This window comes from Palaemon carinicauda, chromosome 33 (assembly GCF_036898095.1).
Source record: "Palaemon carinicauda isolate YSFRI2023 chromosome 33, ASM3689809v2, whole genome shotgun sequence".
NCBI lineage: Eukaryota > Metazoa > Arthropoda > Malacostraca > Decapoda > Palaemonidae > Palaemon > Palaemon carinicauda.
This window is the reverse complement of record NC_090757.1, coordinates 5,855,284-5,873,428: the sequence shown is the minus strand read 5'-3', so window position 1 is coordinate 5,873,428 and position 18,145 is coordinate 5,855,284. Positions and strand designations below refer to the sequence as shown.

Sequence of the window (18,145 nt, the reverse complement as noted above, 5' to 3'; positions counted from 1 at the left end):
TGCAGGACGGAGTCTAGCACATGACTTTGGCAGCTTGTTAATGATGTCGTTGGACAGGTCTATCTGGAAGGCATAAAGGAATGGTCTTGTCAAGGCCGATTTGCAAGTGGAAATCGTGTTGGCTGCCAAGCCTTGTCCATGAAGGTGAATAAAGAAGGACAGACAAAAGTCTATAGAGATTTCTGTAGGATTTTTAGCCTTGACGAAGGACACCCATTTCTTCCAGGATGACTCGTATTGCCTTCTGGTAGATTTTGTTTTGTATTCCTCTAGGAAGTCCAAACATTTCTTCGAGATCCCAAACCTCTTCGTCACGGCCAGGGAGAGAAAATCATGAGATGAAGGTCTCGGGTTTTCTTTAATGAAGTGAAGACAGTCGACTTCTGAACCTGCTGGGAGAGAACTGGGTCTGGCAGAGGAATCAGCTTTGATTGTAACTCCAAGATTAGAGGGAACCAGTTGCTCCAGGGTCACTTGGGTGCCACTAGGGATGCTGTTCCTTGGAAGGTTCTCAGCTTGGTGAGGACTTTCAGCAGAAGGTTGGGTGGAGGGAACAGGTAAATCTTGGACCATCTGTTCCAATCCGGGAACATGGCGTCCACCGCTTCCGCTCTGGGGTCCTTGTATGGGGCCACGTAAAGAGGAAGTTGTTTGTTGTCGCTTGTCGCAAAGAGGTCGATTTGCAGTTCCGGGACTTGATGGGAGATGAAGGAGAATGAGTCTGCGTATAGGGACCATTCTGACTCTATTGGGGTTGTCCTCGATAGAGTGTCCGCCGTCACATTGTGGAATCCTCGTAGGTGAACTGCCGAGAGGTGCCATCTTTTCTTGTCTGGTAGGCGGTAGATTGGCAGTAACACCTGGTGGAGTTGGCGATCTTGAGTCCTGACGGTTGAGACATCTGACCACAACAGCGCTGTCCAGATATAGGCAGATGTGGATTGAGGGATGTGGAGACAGCCTCTTCAGAGTAAGAAGTATTGACATGGCCTCCAAGATGTTTATGTGAAACGTCTTGAATAGGGGAGACCATGTTCCTTGAACTTGTCGTTGATGGGAGTGATACCCCCATCCTTCTAGCGAAGCATCCATGTGGATAACGACAACGGAGGCGGTGGATGAAGGGGAACTGATCTTCTCAGGTTCTTTGCCTCCGACCATGGCTTTAGGAGTGAGCGAAGCCTGGTTGGCAGAGGTCTCTTGAGATCTCTTCGAGCGATGGATGCGTATCTTCTCCAGACTCACGATGCATCGTTTAGCTGTGCTCGTAGCACCGGGTCTGTTACTGAGGCAACTGGAGGGAACCGAGCACCTGTTCCTGTTGTCGTCTTGAAATCCGTTTGGATTTTAGGAGTCTCTTGACAGATCCCGCTATTTCCTTCCTTATCTTTAGAGGGATGGAAAGATGGTGTGACTGAAGGTTCCAATGGATTCCTAGCCATTGAAACTTCTGAACTGGAGACAGTCGAGACTTTTTGGTATTGATTTTGAAGCCCAGATGTTCCAGGAAATGGGTCATGTTGAGTCCGAAGGGCATAGCTCTGAAAGCGTACTGCCTTTTCTGAAGCCTGAATCCTAGGTAGGAGGAGGCCTGGCGTTTCATTGAAATGTGCCAGTAGACGTCCGCCAAGTCTATTGAGACTGTGTATGCCTTGCTAGGTAGTAGGGCTCTTATATGTTGAAGAGTTATCTTGAATTTGTTGTTTTCTATTAACTTGTTGAGAGGGGACAAGTCCAGAATGACTCTGAGTTTGTTGGAGTCCTTCTTAGGAACACAGAATAGGCTTCCCTGGAACCTGGTGGACTTTAGCCTCTTGATCACCTTCTTGTTCAAGAGTTCTAGGATGTATTCTTCCAGGATGGGGGTGGGGGGGGTGTTGGAAGAATTGGTGGAAGGTTGGAGGTGGTGGTACCCAGCTCCACCCTAGTCCATTCTTGATGATGCTATGAGCCCAAGGATCGAAGGTCCAACGATCCTGAAAGGGGTGGAGTCTTCGTCTCACCGGAAGCATTTCATTGCTTCTGGTTTCCCGAGGGTTTTCCACCTCGGCCGCCTGTTCCCTTTCCTCCTCTCCCTCTAGATGGATGTCGAGAGGAGTCTCTGCCGGAGCCTCTACCTTTGTGACGAAAGGTAGTAGACTGCCTTTCGTAGACTAGTGTGAAGACTGGGGGCTGAGCCACCACCGGCTGAGGGACCAGCTGAAAGGTCTGTTGTGGCTGAGCCACCAACTGGGGAGTAGCGGGTGCCGGAAACTGGCGTTTAGTCTGACGCTGCTGGGGTCGGGGCTTGTTTGATTTCTTCTTAGGTTGGGGGCCCTCATCCTGAGAAGATTTCCTCTTTCTTGACATGCCCTACTTGTTGAGAAGGTTCCGGTTCTCAGTGGCGGTTCTGTCAACGATCTCTTTCACGAGGTCGTTAGGGAAGAGATCTTTCCCCCAAATGTTGGAGGAAATCAGTTTCTGGGGTTCGTGTTTGACAGTAGCATCCGCAAACATGAATTCTCTACAGGCGCTCCGGGCCTTGATGAAGCTGTAGAAGTCCTTCGTCAAGGTGGCGAGATGGGACTTAGCAAGAACCATGTAGAAGCCTGGGACCCAAGTGTCCCCAGCCATTGCCTCAAGCTACACTTGATAAGACAGGGAGGCAGCCAGCCTCTCTTTTGTATCCTGCTCCCGACGCAGAAGGTACTCGGAGAGCTTGGGGAGGTTCTCATTAAACTGCCGTCCTACGACGTCAGCCTCCAACTTTCCTACTGAGAAGGTTAACTGGATGTCTTTCCAGATCTTGTCGTCAGGAGGGAAGGCGAGGGAGAGGGGCCTACATTCCTCCAATGTAGGACAGGGTTTCCCTTCCTCCACCGCCTTCAACACTGCTAGCAGGGACTTTTCAGCAAAGGGGAAGTCTATGGTGGCAGGAGCAAGAAAGGATGGGTGTTTCTTGCTTAGGGCCGGCACCTTGGAGTTGGTGTAGCCCTTGCTCCTAAGGCAGTTGGCTAGAAGAGCTTGAGCCTTAGCGTGGTCGAATACAATGACCTCCTTAGGCTCGGTCTCCTCCTTTGAGACTGGCTCGAACTTGAGACGGATGTATCAGTCCGGGTAAGCTTCGAAACTAGGCCAAAACTCCACCTCTTCAAGGGGAACTGCGCCTAGTTGATCATTGATGAAAATCCGTCCACTCGTGATGGGCATGTGTTCTGCATGCCTCCAGGGTTTGGTCACTGAGCAGAGGGGAAGATCCTTAACACTGATCTTCTTCGTCATCTGTTTCGGCAGATGGAGGATCTCCCTCTTAAGGTCCGCGTGTCCCTGACGGAACCTCTCATCCAGGAGCGCCACCAAGGCCTGGAGGCTATCCTGGTTGGCCACTACTGCGGGCACAGGAGTGGAAGAAGTAAAGGGGATGGATTCCGATACAGCAATGGAATAAACAGAGGGGGCGCGGGCGACCTCGCCCTTGGAGTCGGGAGTCTCCACATGCTCCTCCTCCTCTTGACCCTTGGCCATCAGGGTCCTTTCGGTGGTGTCCGACACTTCCGACATTCGTTCCACCTCATCAAGATGGAATTTTTGAAGTGCGTCCGAAATGTCCGGTTCGACCGTCAGTTGGATGCAGGGGATCTCAGCCTTGGGAATGACGGTATCTGCAGACGCTTTTGGAAAGAGCAAAGCTCTCATTTTCTCATTTGGAAGATAGGGCCCCTTGGCGTTCTTTTTGAAACCACGCACCCATTTGCGCAGTTTCTCTTGGGTGATGTCCCTGGCCTCCGTTGACGGGGGGTCCTCGAACGCCTGATGGAGCAGGTCTTTGCAAACAGTGCAAACCTGCGGGTCCCAATAACGTAGAGTCCCTTAGGAGATGGAACAGATGGCGTGGGTTCGGCAGGCCAGGTGGCCGTAGAAATCCGGGCGTCGAACGCTGCAGAAGGCGCTCTCACACCATAGGTACTCCTCCTGTAAAAGAAAGGGGCACATGCGTCTGCGGAAGTCAATTACAATGACTTAAAGTAATCTTAGATTAGTATTAAAGTTATACAAACTTATAATATAAGATTCCTTTCAAGTGTAAGCTTAGGATAGAGGTGGAAAGAAGCAGAAAAGACACATACTTGTGCATCCCTCCCAGTCAATTGCCGTGACCCCACGCCATAACTAATTCTAAGGGCTCCTCAGGACCCTAGAGAGGAGGAAGGAATATCCACATTGGATAAAGCGAAGCTTAGACTTCCTCCGGGAATTAGTCATGGTGAGAGGGAGGGGGAACGCTGAGTTCATTCAGTATAGAAGAAAAGGGAGAGAATGATTCCTCCCTATTCAGATTAGGTCCCTGCAAGGGGCTGTGCATGGATGCACAGAGTATGCTGGAAGAATTTACTGTACAACTATACACCATAGTTTACAGTCTAGGGTATGTACTGTACCACAGATGTACTGGCTATTGTATACTGTATAGCTATACGATAGTCACTGCCGGCACCAGGCCAGCATGGGAGAAGTGACAGTCCACTGAAGTAAAATGATTAGGTGGCGCCGGCAGCGTGATGGCATGCCGGAAGCACGCCGGGCGCCGGCAAATCTCCATCGAGGGGAAACCCTTCTCAGCCATCAGTCTATGTGGCAGAGAGAGGGCGAAACCTCTGGGTGATGGCAGATCGCTGACCAGTCGGCGGCCCCCGACAGCCGGGAAGCAACCGGCGAAGGTATTCCAACACTGATGTCAATCGACGATACAGAGAGGATACCGGTTTACACTGACGGCTGTTGCCGGCAGCGTAGAGGCGGCAGTGGACTGGCACTGGTAGAAAGAGAGAAAGGATAGGAGGAGAAAGAGGGAAGGGCAGTAACTCAATACCCAGAACTCGTCTTCCTCCAGAAGGAGTGTTCAAATGAGAGGGAGAGGGTAGCAACCTTTCATCCAGCCGCAACAGAGCTGGCAGCCGGCTAGAGTTGCGGGTGGTGGCCCAAGGGAGGACCGAGAAACACTCTAAGATAGGGAAGCATTCCGCCAGCAGACCGACCTGTCGTATGCTATCCCATAGTTCGACTATATGCGGGAAGCATAGCAGTCCGGACTAACCAACGAAAGGACCGAGCCGAACCCACAACCCGCCGGCACAAAAGGACAGAGGGGGGAGGGGCAAGGGTCCTGAGGAGGAGTGTAAGAGGAGGCGTAGCCCCCACCGACACTCCAAGGGGAGGATTTTGTTTCAGGGCTAGCACTATCCCAGGTGTAGGAAGAATTCATTCTCCAGCCTAGGGTAGGTTAGCACAGAGAAGGTACAGCACTGATGTACCGTCCTAAACTATAAAGAAACAAAATCCCTTGGTCTGCCTAACCTAGGCTAGGGGAGCAAGTCCCCAAACCAGGAAAGACAGGGGTAGGACAGGTCGGTAGACCACAGGGAGGAAGGGTCGTAACCCAACCAGGTGTGGACTAGGGGGAAGGGCAGAGCCCCCCCACCTTCGCTTACCAGCAGGAACCAGAAGGAGAGTTCGTTCTCCTAATGGGGTAGCTGGGGGCGAACGACTAGTACTCTGAGGTTCTGTCCCAAACTCAAGCGCATATACTATGGCTAGAAGTGGGGAAAGAAAAACCTAGCCTAACCTTACTCAAATACGATTCAAGGTAAGGAGGGCTAGGATGTAGCCTAGGCTACCTCAGAGGGAGGAGATTACCTTGGGTAAGGTAACTGGGGAGGTGAGAAAGTATACAAGAGCCTTAGCGTTAGGTTAGGGGCAAGAGTCAACTACCAAGATCACCGAAACCCCTTGTATCCTTCCTAAAAGGCGAAAACATGTGCAATCACTGAATCTTATATGTATGAATGCCTATATCTTCATTTCGTAATTTAACACTAGAAACACTTATTATATCATGCATGAAAGTAATCGAAAACGCCTAGGCTATCGAGCTTAGGGGCTAGGCTAGCAAGCTAGCATGAGAATCGGCTACCTTACTCGCCGAAATGAATACAATCGGCATAATATTACTAATTCCTAGCAATGAAGACTAAATAACTAATACTGATAATTAGTTAAGAGACCGGGAAGGTTGTTCAGTCTGACTAAATAAAGCATGCGAGGCGAACAACAGCGTCATAGATGACGCCTCCGGTCAAGGCACAGCTCCGCCACAAAACACGGTATTTTAAGATAAAAAGACGTTACTTTACGGCTAGAGCTCATTTATACAATACAAGAATATGGTACTCAACTTTCCGGAAGAAAGCGAGGCAGAAGATTGCAACATTATGGATCACTTAGTGAAAACTGGGAAAAAGGCACCTAGTCATATACACTACATGAGAAGGAATGAGGAAGGCGCGCTTTGGCAACTGGATATGATGTCGCCGAGTAACAGTGACGGAGGAGGAAAGTTTTGTAACGGCTCCTCCCATAACTTGCCACACTTCCCCTCGAAGTGTAAACGCTATGTGGGGTGCAGATAGCTATGTGGCGTGTCAAGCATACGTCCCCTGTTATTATACGATATCCTAAAGGGAAACCTTATGGGTACTCGCGCCAGAAGTTAGAATTCTGTGAAACCTTTAGTTAATTCTCTGGGAATATCTACTGTAGTCATATATACCCTTAGGAAGCTACTGAAGGAACCTTCCATCAGGACGTCATGGCTTGAACCCAAAAAGACTTTTCATAACACTAGCAGACTGAAGAGAAAGATATTCATGAATACTGTCATTCTAGCTTCGTAAGACCATAAGTTGTGTCCATCCCTCAACCAGCAACAAAGCTGGAGGACCAAGGGCCCTCGAAGTTAGGGATATTGGGTCTTCCTTAGCACTCTGTAAGAACCGGTTCGTGGCTCAGGTGTTGAAATAGGAGCTAGCTAATTCCAGACGATCTCTACCTCCTACTACCAGCGTGAATATGCCTATAAGTCCTAGGGTACCTTTTATTATTATTATTATTATTACCTACCCTTGTTTCTTTTTTTGGCTGCTCAAGAGATTATGCAGCCATCTAATAAAACACGGGGCAATCTTTACAGAAGCATTCCAGTAGAAGATTTGCAATGTTCCCTAAAAACTAAGTCAGAATCGCACTTTGGACACTAACCTTTTAGGACACTAACCTTTAAGGGATAACACAATGAGCCTTTAAATAATTATTCACTGCACCAGGAGTACCGTGAAACTTGGCTATAGCATCGAAATAGCCAAAGGAGCAGGTATTACCCTAAATTCTGGGAAATTATCCTAAACTTTCGTAATCCCGGGGTAGAATGGGTGATTTCTCGAGTCCCTGTAGTATCACATGACCTCCACTCGACTTAGGAAAATTTGTTGTATTATAGTTACAGACGGAAAAAGTTTTTCTACTAAAAAGCATGTGTTTACTATAGAAAAACATCTGATTTCTTTGAAAATGACACCTATTTTCAATGCAAATAAAAACTTGATTACCTAAGAAGTAATAATCAATGGGGTTAGCGTGCGTAGCTCAGCATGTACCGCTTGCCAGTACATAGGAGCTTGATGTTTTTCTTTTTCCGCGAGCAAAGTGAGGTCAGGGAGGAGCAAAAACATTGGATTTCTAAAAAGTATCCCCCATTCTTAGACAAGCTAAAGGGATTTCGGTTTATTTGTATTTTAAATGAAGGTGAAATTCAGTGAAAGCACATTATTTACTACAGGAAAAACAATTTTTTCTGCTCAAAATGTTGTTCTGCCCATAACCATAATTTTACTGGAAAATCATATGGTATAAATGAAGGGGTCTGTGCCATTTTGAAAGAACCATATGAATCAGTGGCCATTTAAACTGATATAATAATGCCTTCAGTGGCAATAAAAGTTTTGTAATTAATCCCTCACTATATTCGTACATCACAGATTTATAATATATGCTGCTTATAATTTTAAAAGCAGATATGTTTTATAGTTTTCAATATTTAACTTAGCCGGTGATTATAATAGCAGCAACTCTGTTGCTCGACAGAAAACTCTAAGGTAAAATTCGCCAGCGATCGCTACACAGGTTGCGGGTGTGCCCAACAGCGCCATCTGTCGTCCAGATACCCAGTACTCAATGTAAACAAAGAACTCAATTTTCTCTCTGTCGTGCTCCCGACAAGACGTGCTTATTCGCTGTTGCTAAACTGGATTTGTTTTCACAACTAATTGGTGAAGTACACTATTCTAGTTTTGAGCTTTCGCTGTGCAGGTGTTTTATCTTCATCTTAAATCTTGAACTCGTTTTGGATAGATTAAATTATGGTGACAAAGAGAGTATGGACTTTCTTTCACTTTTAAATGGCCGACCCTTCCCGTAGACGGAAGTGTGTTTAGGCTTTTAGTAATTATATCACGTTATAGATTTTCCTCTATATATTTTATATCTCTCCGCCTTTATTAGGCCTCTTCGATTAACTTTCTATTTATTATAAACATATAAAAATAATTTTAATGTTTTGTTTATATAGACTTCCTGAGAGTAGGCGGTCCTAACTTGGAAACCGAAGTTAATCAACGTTGAGCCCTTTATATCGTAATTAGCTTTTAAAGAGCTAAGGATTTAAAACTTTTTAAATGTAATATTTTATGAAAGAATTTATTTGATAGTCTTCGTACTGTTTTCAAAGATGAACTAACGTTTAGTTTATTTATGCTACGCAGTTGTTGACGTTCAGGACGTTCAACATGCGCTCTATCGTTACGATAGAGAGAGAGTGTATCACGGTTTCACTTTGCAGTAAGAGTAAATCGATTCTGACGTTTTGTTCATTCTTTCTTAGCTTAAATGTTTTAAATTCTATTTTAAAGGAACTTTTTAATTGAAAAACCTTTCAGTTTTTTCCTTTAGTCAAATAACATGTTTTATTGACGAAATATAATTGGGCTCTTCTCTTAGGTGCGAAATCAAGAGAGAAAGAGAGAGAGAGATATAGAGACGGAGGAAGAGAGAGGAGAGAAAACGTTCCGTTCAAGCGGGTAACGTTGTTCTCGAGTTACTCTCGTCCCTAGTCGCTGTACGGGGAGGTAGGATAAAACGTTTTAGTTTTTTATTCTCGTCCCCAGGCTATGTGCGGTGAGAGATTGAAAACGTAGTTATATGAACTAGTGTTTAGTCTCTTTCCCAGCCACTGATTTTTTTTTTATCTTAAAATATGTTTTCTGTTTTTTGCTGGTATTAATGAGCTTGCATTATACGACTGATTTCGCAATTACTACCTTTTAATGAAGGGTAGAATTGCGTGTTTCAGGTAGAAATCAGTAAAAGTTTCGATTTCAGTGAACTAAGTGCAAAACAGAAAATCGAAGTGATAAAGTGATATGCGCAAAGTGTTACAGTGTTGCGTCCGAGGGTTCGTCTGTTCGTGCCTGTCGTTCACCTAGTCCGGGACCTCTTACATGCTCCCAAGCCCAGGGGAGAATTAATGTCAAACGACTTATGGGTTCGAGAGGCCTTGACCAACGAACAGACGTTTTCCCTCTATGGTATCGGGTGTATCTTACCAAGATCTCCCCTACCATAAGACGAGAGAGACGTTGTTTCTCCTCGTCATCCGAAGGCTTTTCGCATAAGAAACCTATCACAAGGTTTCAAAGCCCTTAAGCGAAAGTCAGTCCTTTCAGGACAGGTCCAGCGTCCTGGTTACAACCATTAGGACAGCTCTGACCCTATGCAGTCATCGGATAACTGCTCGCCGCCTAACAAAAGCGTAACACAGACTCCGAGAGTCTTTTTTTGTAGGCAAAGTGTTGCGGTCACAGACGTTACCCTCGTCTCTTACCACAACCATTTCCGTTGATCCTTAATGGGTTGTATGGCAAGACATGCAGTATATGCTTGCCTCCCTTATGGAAGACTATTCTGCCGATTAGTCCGTTGAGTCTAGCCGTTTATCTCATCGATATCCTGGCTTTCAGCCAACCTAACGTTCCTTTGTGCTTACTGTTGACATTGGCGTAGCTTAGTCACGTCAGTCAGGTTGTTTAGAACCACACTCGATGCGGTCTCGTGTGGTTTTTCAGCCGCATTTGGACGTTAGGCCACTTGCTGATGCTCCTGTTGACGTTCAAGACGTTCACTAACAATCGGAGTTGACTTGTTTTGACGCTGTGCGTCAACCTCCGCATTCTAGAGTTGTTTTGACTGCTCAGTCTAGGCAGTCAAAGCAGTCTCGAGTGGACGCTGTGCGTCCTCACGCACCTGTTGTGGTTGACAGTTCAGTTGTTGACAGTTCACAGACTGTCAAGCAGTTACATGACGTTGCGTTCTGGTCCGCTACTATTGCACCAGTGAGTGTGGACTCTGCTTGTAAAGCATTGCCACCACAGTAGGTCTCTCCCTTGCTTGAGACTCAGCTTTTATCGGACAAGGTTCCTGTAGATGAGGAAGTTGCTGTTCTCCCTACTACTGATATTCCCTTGAGGACTCTGTCAGATGGAGAGGAGCCTAAAGCTGCTTAGCCTCCTATGGACTTTAATTAAATCATGATGATTTTTTTAAGGATCTTTGTCCGGATCTTTTTGTAACTGCTGCTCCTCGTTCGCCTAAACGTCAGAGCTTACACTAGGCCTAGCTACTTCGAAGCCGTTGTTTTTAAGCTAGTGCTCTCTCGCTCTCCTAGAGAGCTTTACGTTGGCTAGGCGACTGGTTTTTCACCAGGAGGAGTTTGGGGGATACAGCCTTTGCTTTCCCTTCTTTTAAACTGGTTTATAGAGCGAGAGTCTGATATGACACGAGAGAAGTTCACGGCTTGGGAGTTCATGCCTCTGCCCAGACAGACTTCTCAATTCTTGTAGACTCTCCCTGGTGCCTGGCCAGGAGACGCTCCAAGTTGTTTACAGGTCAACTTCACAGCTGTTTTCGAGCCTTTGAAGTTGAAGTTTTGCTGTACAATTATGTCACGCATAACAAGGCTTTCAGGGATGGTAAACGGTACCGCCTCAGTCGCTAACCCCGTCTGTTGCCACACCTGCTCCCGTAGACCCTAAATGGGCTTTGCTGCAAGACATGCAGTCCAAGCTGGCGTCCTTGATAGAGGACTTTAATGCGGAGAAGGTTGCTACCGAACCTTCTGGCCAACAACCTTCCAAACGGTCGGTTGTGCGCCCTGTTGACGCTGAGGTAACCTACTCGCGTCTGCCAGTTGAGGTGGTTCCTCCACCGATGCGACCCAGTGTGGGTTGCCAGCCGCACGTTGACGTTAAGCGACGCTCGGAGGTGGTTGTTAACGTTCAGGACGTTCAACAACCAGCAGAGGTGACTTGTTTTGACGCAGTGCGTCAACCTCAGCAACCCGGTAGGGTGTTGACTGCACAACCCAGACGGTCTAGACAGTCTCGGGTTGACGCTGTGCTTCCTCGCGCACCCATGGTTGTTGACAGTTCACAGACTGTGCAGCAGTTCCATGATATTGCGTCCGGCTCCGTCACACATCCACCAGTGCGACCGGACTCAACGAGCCAGACGTTGCCCACTCCGTTGCCGTTTCCTCATCAGTTTTCGGATGAGGAACCCTCTGATGAGGACGTTGCTGAACAACAAGACGATCAGCCCCCAGAATAGATCAAGCCCTGCTATCCATCCAGAAGATGCTGAAGAAGGAACGCTGCTCAGTCAGGCTGTGGATGAGTCTGGTAGGGACGCTGTCATCCGTGGAACAATTTGTGTCACTAGGAAGACTACTCCTCCGTCCTCTTCAATACCATCTAGCTTTTCACTGGAAAAAGGACAAGACGCTAGAAGCGGTCTCGATCCCGGTTTCCGAAAAGATAAAGTCTTGTCTGACTTGGTGGAAGGACAATATCAACCTAAGAGAGGGTCTTCCCCTGGCTGTTCAGACTCCCAACCACGTTCTCTTCTCGAACGCATCGGACGTGGGCTGGGGCGCGACACTAGACGGTCGGGAATGCTCAGGACTGTGGAACTCGAGTCAGAGGAGCATGCATATCAACTGCAAGGAGCTGTTGGCAGTACATCTGGCCTTGAAAAGCTTCAAGTCTCGTCTTCGAGGCAAAGTGGTGGAAGTTAACTCGGACATCACCACGGCCTTGGCGTACATCTCCAAACAAGGAGGTACCCACTCACTGACGTTGTACGAGATCACAAGGGACCTGCTCATCTGCTCAAAAGGTCAAGACATCTCCCTAGTAACGAGGTTCATCCAAGGCGACTTAAACGTCATAGCAGATTGTCTCAGTCGGAAAGGGCAAGTAATTCCAACCGAATGGACCCTCCACAAGGATGTGTGCAAGAGACTTTGGGCCACTTGGGGTAAACCATCCATAGATCTCTCTGCAACCTCGCTGACCAAGAGGCTTCCAATCTATTGCTCTCCAGTCCAGGACCCAGCAGCAATACATATAGATGCTTTCCTCCTAGATTGGTCACATCTGGATCTCTACGCATTCCCACCGTTCAAGATTGTCAACAAGGTACTGCAGAAGTTTGCCTCTCACGAAGGGACAAGGTTGACGTTAGTTGCTTCCCTCTGGCCCGCGAGAGAATGGTTCACCGAGATACTTCGATGGTTAGTAGACGTTCCCAGTAGTCTTCCTCTAAGGGTAGACCTTCTACGTCAGCCACACGTAAAGAAGGTACTCCAAAGCCTCCACGCTCTTCGTCTGACTGCCTTCAGACTATCGAAAGACTCTCGAGAGCTAGAGGCTTTTCGAAGGAAGCAGCCAGTGCGATTGCTAGAGCAAGGAGAGCTTCTTCCATTAGAGTCTACCAATCGAAGCGGGAAGTCTTCCGAGACTGGTGCAAGTCAGTTTCTGTATCCTCGACCAGTACCTCTGTAGCTCAAATAGCTGTTTTTCTCTTATACCTGAGAAAAGGACGATCCCTTTCAGCTCCCACTATCAAGGGCTACAGAAGCATGTTGGCATCGGTCTTCCGGCATAGAGGCTTAGATCTTTCCAAACATAAAGATCTGCAAGACCTCCTTAAGTCTTTTGAGACCACCAAGGAGCGTCGTTTGGCTACCCCTGGATGGAATTTAGACGTGGTACTAAGATTCTTCATATCAGACAGGTTTGAGCCGTTACAATCAGCCTCCCTGAAAGATCTCACTCTTAAGACTCTTTTTCCTGGTATGCTTAGCCCCGGCTAAAAGAGTCAGTGAGATTCATGCCTTCAGCAAGAACATAGGATTTTCGTCAGAAAAAGCCACTTGTTCGCTACAACTTGGTTTTCTAGCCAAAAATGAGCTGCCTTCTCGGCCATGGCCTAAATCTTTCGATATCCCCAGCTTATCGGAGATCGTAGGCAATGAACTAGAAAGAGTCTTATGCCCTGTTAGAGCTCTTAAGTTCTATTTAAAGCGTACTAAACCTTTACAAGGCCAATCTGAAGCTTTATGGTGTTCAGTTAAGAAACCATCCTTGCCTTTGTCAAAGAATGCTTGGTCAGACTTTATCAGATTGTTAATACGAGAAGCTCATTCACATCTGAGTGAGGAAGACCAAACTTTGCTTAAGGTGAAGACGCACGAAGTTAGAGCTGTAACAACTTCCGTGGCCTTTAAGCAAAATATATCTCTGCAAAGTATAATGGACGCAACCTATTGGAGAAGCAAGTCAGTGTTCGCGTCATTTTACTTGAAAGATGTCCAGTCTCTTTACAAGAACTGCTACACACTGGGACCATTCGTAGCAGCGAGTGCAGTAGTGGGTGAGGGCTCAACCACTACAATTCCCTAATTCCATACCCTTTTAATCTTTCTCTTGAAATGTTTTTATTGTTGTTTTTTCGGTTGTCCGGAAGGCTAAGAAGCCTTTCGCATCCTGGTTGATTTGGCGGGTGGTCAAAGTCATTTCTTGAGAGCGCCTAGATTAGGGGTTTTGATGAGGTCCTGTTGTATGGGTTGCAACCCTTGATACTTCAGATCCTAGGGGTTGATCAGCATCCTAAGAGGATCGCGAGGCTCCGTAAGGAAGACGTACTTAAAAAGGCAGAGTAATTGTTCAAGTCGACTTCCTTACCAGGTACCTATTTATTTTGTTTTTGTTATTTTGATAACTTCTAAAATGAAATAAAAATTCTTAGCTCATAATAATGTAAACATATTTTGCTGGTCTCTACCCACCCCCCTGGGTGTGAATCAGCTATTATAATCACCGGCTAAGTTAAATATTGAAAAATGTTATTTTGATAATAAAATAAATTTTTTGAATATACTTACCCGGTGATTATAAATTAAAGGACCCTCCCTTCCTCCCCAATAGAGACGCAGTGGGACGAGGAGAAAATTGAGTTCTTTGTTTACATTGAGTACTGGGTATCTGGACGACAGATGGCGCTGTTGGGCACACCCGCAACCTGTGTAGCGATCGCTGGCAAGTTTTTACTGTAGAGTTTTCTGTCGAGCAACAGAGTTGCAGCTATTATAATCACCGGGTAAGTATATTCAAAAATTTATTTTATTATCAAAATAACATTTTTCATACTTGCTTTCTTGTTAAGAATTATAATTTTTTGGCTTGTGAAGGTTTGGATTTATAAAGGTAATAAAAATATGAAAAGTTATATAGAATATACAGTAGATTTCTATTTCTACTTCATGGTTTTTCTGCTATCTCCGTGGATCTTGGAACGTAACACCCATGATAGCCAAGGGATTACTATAGTTTGTTATTGAAATTTTTTTCTAAAGCATGGATTTATTGTTTCACAATGAAAAGTACTTTTAGAAAAATATTAATGTGTATACAATAGTCATCCAAAATAGCAGATTTTTTTATGATTTGTTTTTATCTTGGTATAAGCTGTTATAAGTTATATTTCTTTCAGATTGCGGAGGTGGTGTACTTGATCACCATTTGCTCGAAGCTGGTTTCCCAATAGGTGCTAAATTTGGAAAGCACCTTAAGGCAGAGGATGATCTAAGCCAGTTACATCTTGCAGTATCAAAAGCACAAAGTACAGTTACTCAGTGGGATGCTAATGCCGAGTCTCAGGTACGAATAAACTGTTTTGAAGACATCTTTTTATTAAAGGCTATTTCTTAACATTCTTAATTGATGACTGCATAATAACATTTTCTCTTCCCACTTTTTCCTTTTACAGTAGTTAGGAAAAAAAGTCAGGTTTTTAAGCATCTAATATTTATTGTATGTGTAGCTACATTCAAAGCAAAACATAGCAATAAAACACTCAACTGTGGTATAGAAAACAACACTTTCAATACTGTAGACGTATTTCTGCTGCAAAATAATTTCCTATACAGGTGTTATTTGTGGCTGCGGGGGCATATAAAAATTAGAATAGCGCCAACGTTATCCCTGCGTGTCGTAAGAGGCGACTAAAAGGGACGGGACGAGGGGGCTGGGAACCCCCACTCCTGTATCTACATCCTGTGAGACAGCAACAAAGAGATGGAGCTGGGGGGAGAGTGACTGCTCCCCGCACTCTAGTTTTGGGGTGTTTGAATGTGCGTGGATGTAGTACAATAGAGAGTAAAAGATGTGAAATTGGAAGTATGTTTAGGAATAGAAGGATGGATGTATTGGCCTTGTGTGAGACGAAGATAAAAGGAAAGGGTGAAGTGATGTTTGGTGAAATGTCTGGTAGAGTGTCCGGGATTGAAAGGGGAAGAGCGAGTGAGGGTGTGGCTTTATTGCTGAGTGAATGGATGACAGGTAAAGTAGTGGAATGGAAGGAGATATCTTCTAGGTTAATGTGGGTAAGGGTTAGGTTGGGTAGGGAATGTTGGGCGTTTGTCAGTGCGTATGGGCCAGGTAGTGAGAAAAGTGAAGAAGAGCGGAATGAGTTCTGGAATGAATTAACTAGGTGTGTAGAAGGAATTATGTAGTTGTCATGGGTGATTTAAGTGCTAGAGTGGGCGCTGGAGAGGTAGAAGGTGTCATTGGGAAGTATGGCGTTTGTTTGCAGTAAGGTTTTAACTTTCAAATATCTAAAATTTGAAAGGCAAGAAATTTGATAGTATGTATTTTCACAGGGTTATATTATAAAGAAAGTTGAAGAAAGGAAGAAGGGTGATGGCACATCTGAAGAAGTTCACATTTATCAAGAGTTTATTCCTCTGCTCTTTACACAACATAAGGAACATTCATATGAAAAATTTGACAGCTTTAACAAAGGTATGTTCATTGTGTTACTGCGTTGATTGAAAATTCCTTACTTCTGCAAAAAGACTGAGTATGCACCATTGCACAAGTATAGCTTTAGTGTATGGTACAGGTATAGATTTGCCTTTTAAATACATAAAGAAATTCTTTTATCTTGTGTATGGTAATAATCTAGATTGATTTTACTATCTGTGAGTGTTTTAATGTACTGTATTTTCATTTGATTTGTTAAATTTATTTATGTACTGACAGTACAGTACTTTATATTTATTGTAATTGTAAAATAATTCTAATTTAGCTTCTTAAAATATACTGTGCTGCAAATTTCACCTTTCATGTTAGCAAAAATTCACCAGGGGTCCTAAAGTATGTAAGAAGTTTGAATTAGAAATGTAAACAGTATTAACATAGGTAAGGGGTCATTTACAACTTGAAAATATAGTTTGTTTTGGTTTCAAAGTTGCATTATACTCTCGAGAATGTTAGCTAATACAGTATCTAGTTCTAGTACCTAAATACTATAGCAAGTCCTTACAAATGTTTTCCTTGGCATACTTTATGCCAATTCTGTACAGTATGGCCATTACAGTATAACACTGTATAACATGAATGTTGATACTTTATCTTCCTAAGGAGCATACAATATGTAATTAAAGTACAAGACATACTAAATACCTGCTGACCTACATAATTGACTTATGAGTACTTATTACGAAATCAATAAAGTTATCATTCTTCTGAATGAACTGAATACCAAACAATTACCTTTCTACAAAGTAATTATTAAGTTTAATGAAAATGAGAGGTTTAATTTATTTTGATAACATGAACAAAATCTAAGATTATATATAAAGGTCATGAATACAAGCCTCTTGTGCCTTCTACCAATCCACCAGATGATTTATTTTTCCTTTGCTATGCATTGTACATTGGTAGGTGATTTTGATATAGATAAAATAGTATCCAACATTTTATTGGGGAAGTTTCTCCTAGCATTACTCACCCCTGTACCTTTTGATAATTCTTTCACTGTAAGTGAAATATAGATATTAATGGATCATGTATTTTTCATGCTGGTTAAGAGCTTTACTTTAGCTATTATTTTAGGTTTAGTATTTTAAAATCCTTCAATTTTTTTTAAATAAGTAGTTTTAGTAATGTATATTTAATGGAATTTTATACAGCTTGTGATGAGTTCTTCTCTAAAATGGAGGCTGTCAAAATTGACCAGAAAGCCATGCACCAAGAAAGGGAAGCCCTGAAAAAACTTGAAAATGTCAAGAAGGATCATGAAAGAAGATTGCAAGAATTGATGAATAATCAGAAGAATAATATTGTACGAGGGCAGTTGATTGGTATGTATATTGTTTTAAATTTTTTTTACTTTTGTTAGCGAGAGGTGTTTTTGTGGAAATTTTAGTTTACTTTTCATTGCTGCTGTAACATTTTGCTGATATTGCTAAGTGTTCATTAGCATTCTTATTTGTTAAACAAATACAGTACTGTAGACTGTTGTCTTGGGTATTGCTGACCACAAAATTACACTATTTCTTTGTAGCAAAGAAATTTGTTTTGAAAAGTGTACTGATCTTTGTAGTTTCTGATTTATTTCAATACAGTTTAGTTTTGTATTATTTCAGTGAGTTTTACCAGGGGTTCTCTGTGCATCCTTGTTAAAACTTCTGCTTTCCTATCTCTAATATTAAAGAATGAAAATGGTTTTCTCCTCCTCACTCAAATTGCCAGACCTCCTTGCATGGTGCTCTTAGATGAACATTATTGGCAAAGTGACACCTTCATATTCATTGTCGTTCTAGTGCCGCTTAAAGATGCAACATGATTCTTATGTCTGTGTGTTATTTAGTGCTTCTTGTTTTGTAGAGAGATCAAAACATACTTTTCTCTGGTTTTAGAGTTGTTTTGCTCTTAATATTAATTGAATAACCTTTTTTGTAGGGTCTTTCTCAAGGTTATCTATTTTCTCTGCAGCAGCAAGAGAATTTGAGGAGAAGAGGCTCCTTGGAATTGTGTGCCATTCGTTTTACTCAAGGTATTGATCCATATTTAAAGGAAGCTTTGAGCAGTTTTGC

The 18,145-nt window shown here is 44.0% G+C and overlaps 1 protein-coding gene across 1 annotated transcript in view; it reads left to right on the top strand.

Annotated features, from left to right (window-relative positions):
• Nucleotides 1–18,145, top strand: part of LOC137625828 (ribosome quality control complex subunit NEMF-like) — a 162,861-nt gene that overhangs the window by 54,005 nt on the left and 90,711 nt on the right. The window contains exons 6-8 of the mRNA XM_068356715.1: nt 14,758–14,924; nt 15,926–16,067; nt 17,240–17,410. Coding sequence (XP_068212816.1) covers nt 14,758–14,924; nt 15,926–16,067; nt 17,240–17,410 — 480 coding nt within the window. The remainder of the gene's footprint in view (nt 1–14,757; nt 14,925–15,925; nt 16,068–17,239; nt 17,411–18,145) is intronic.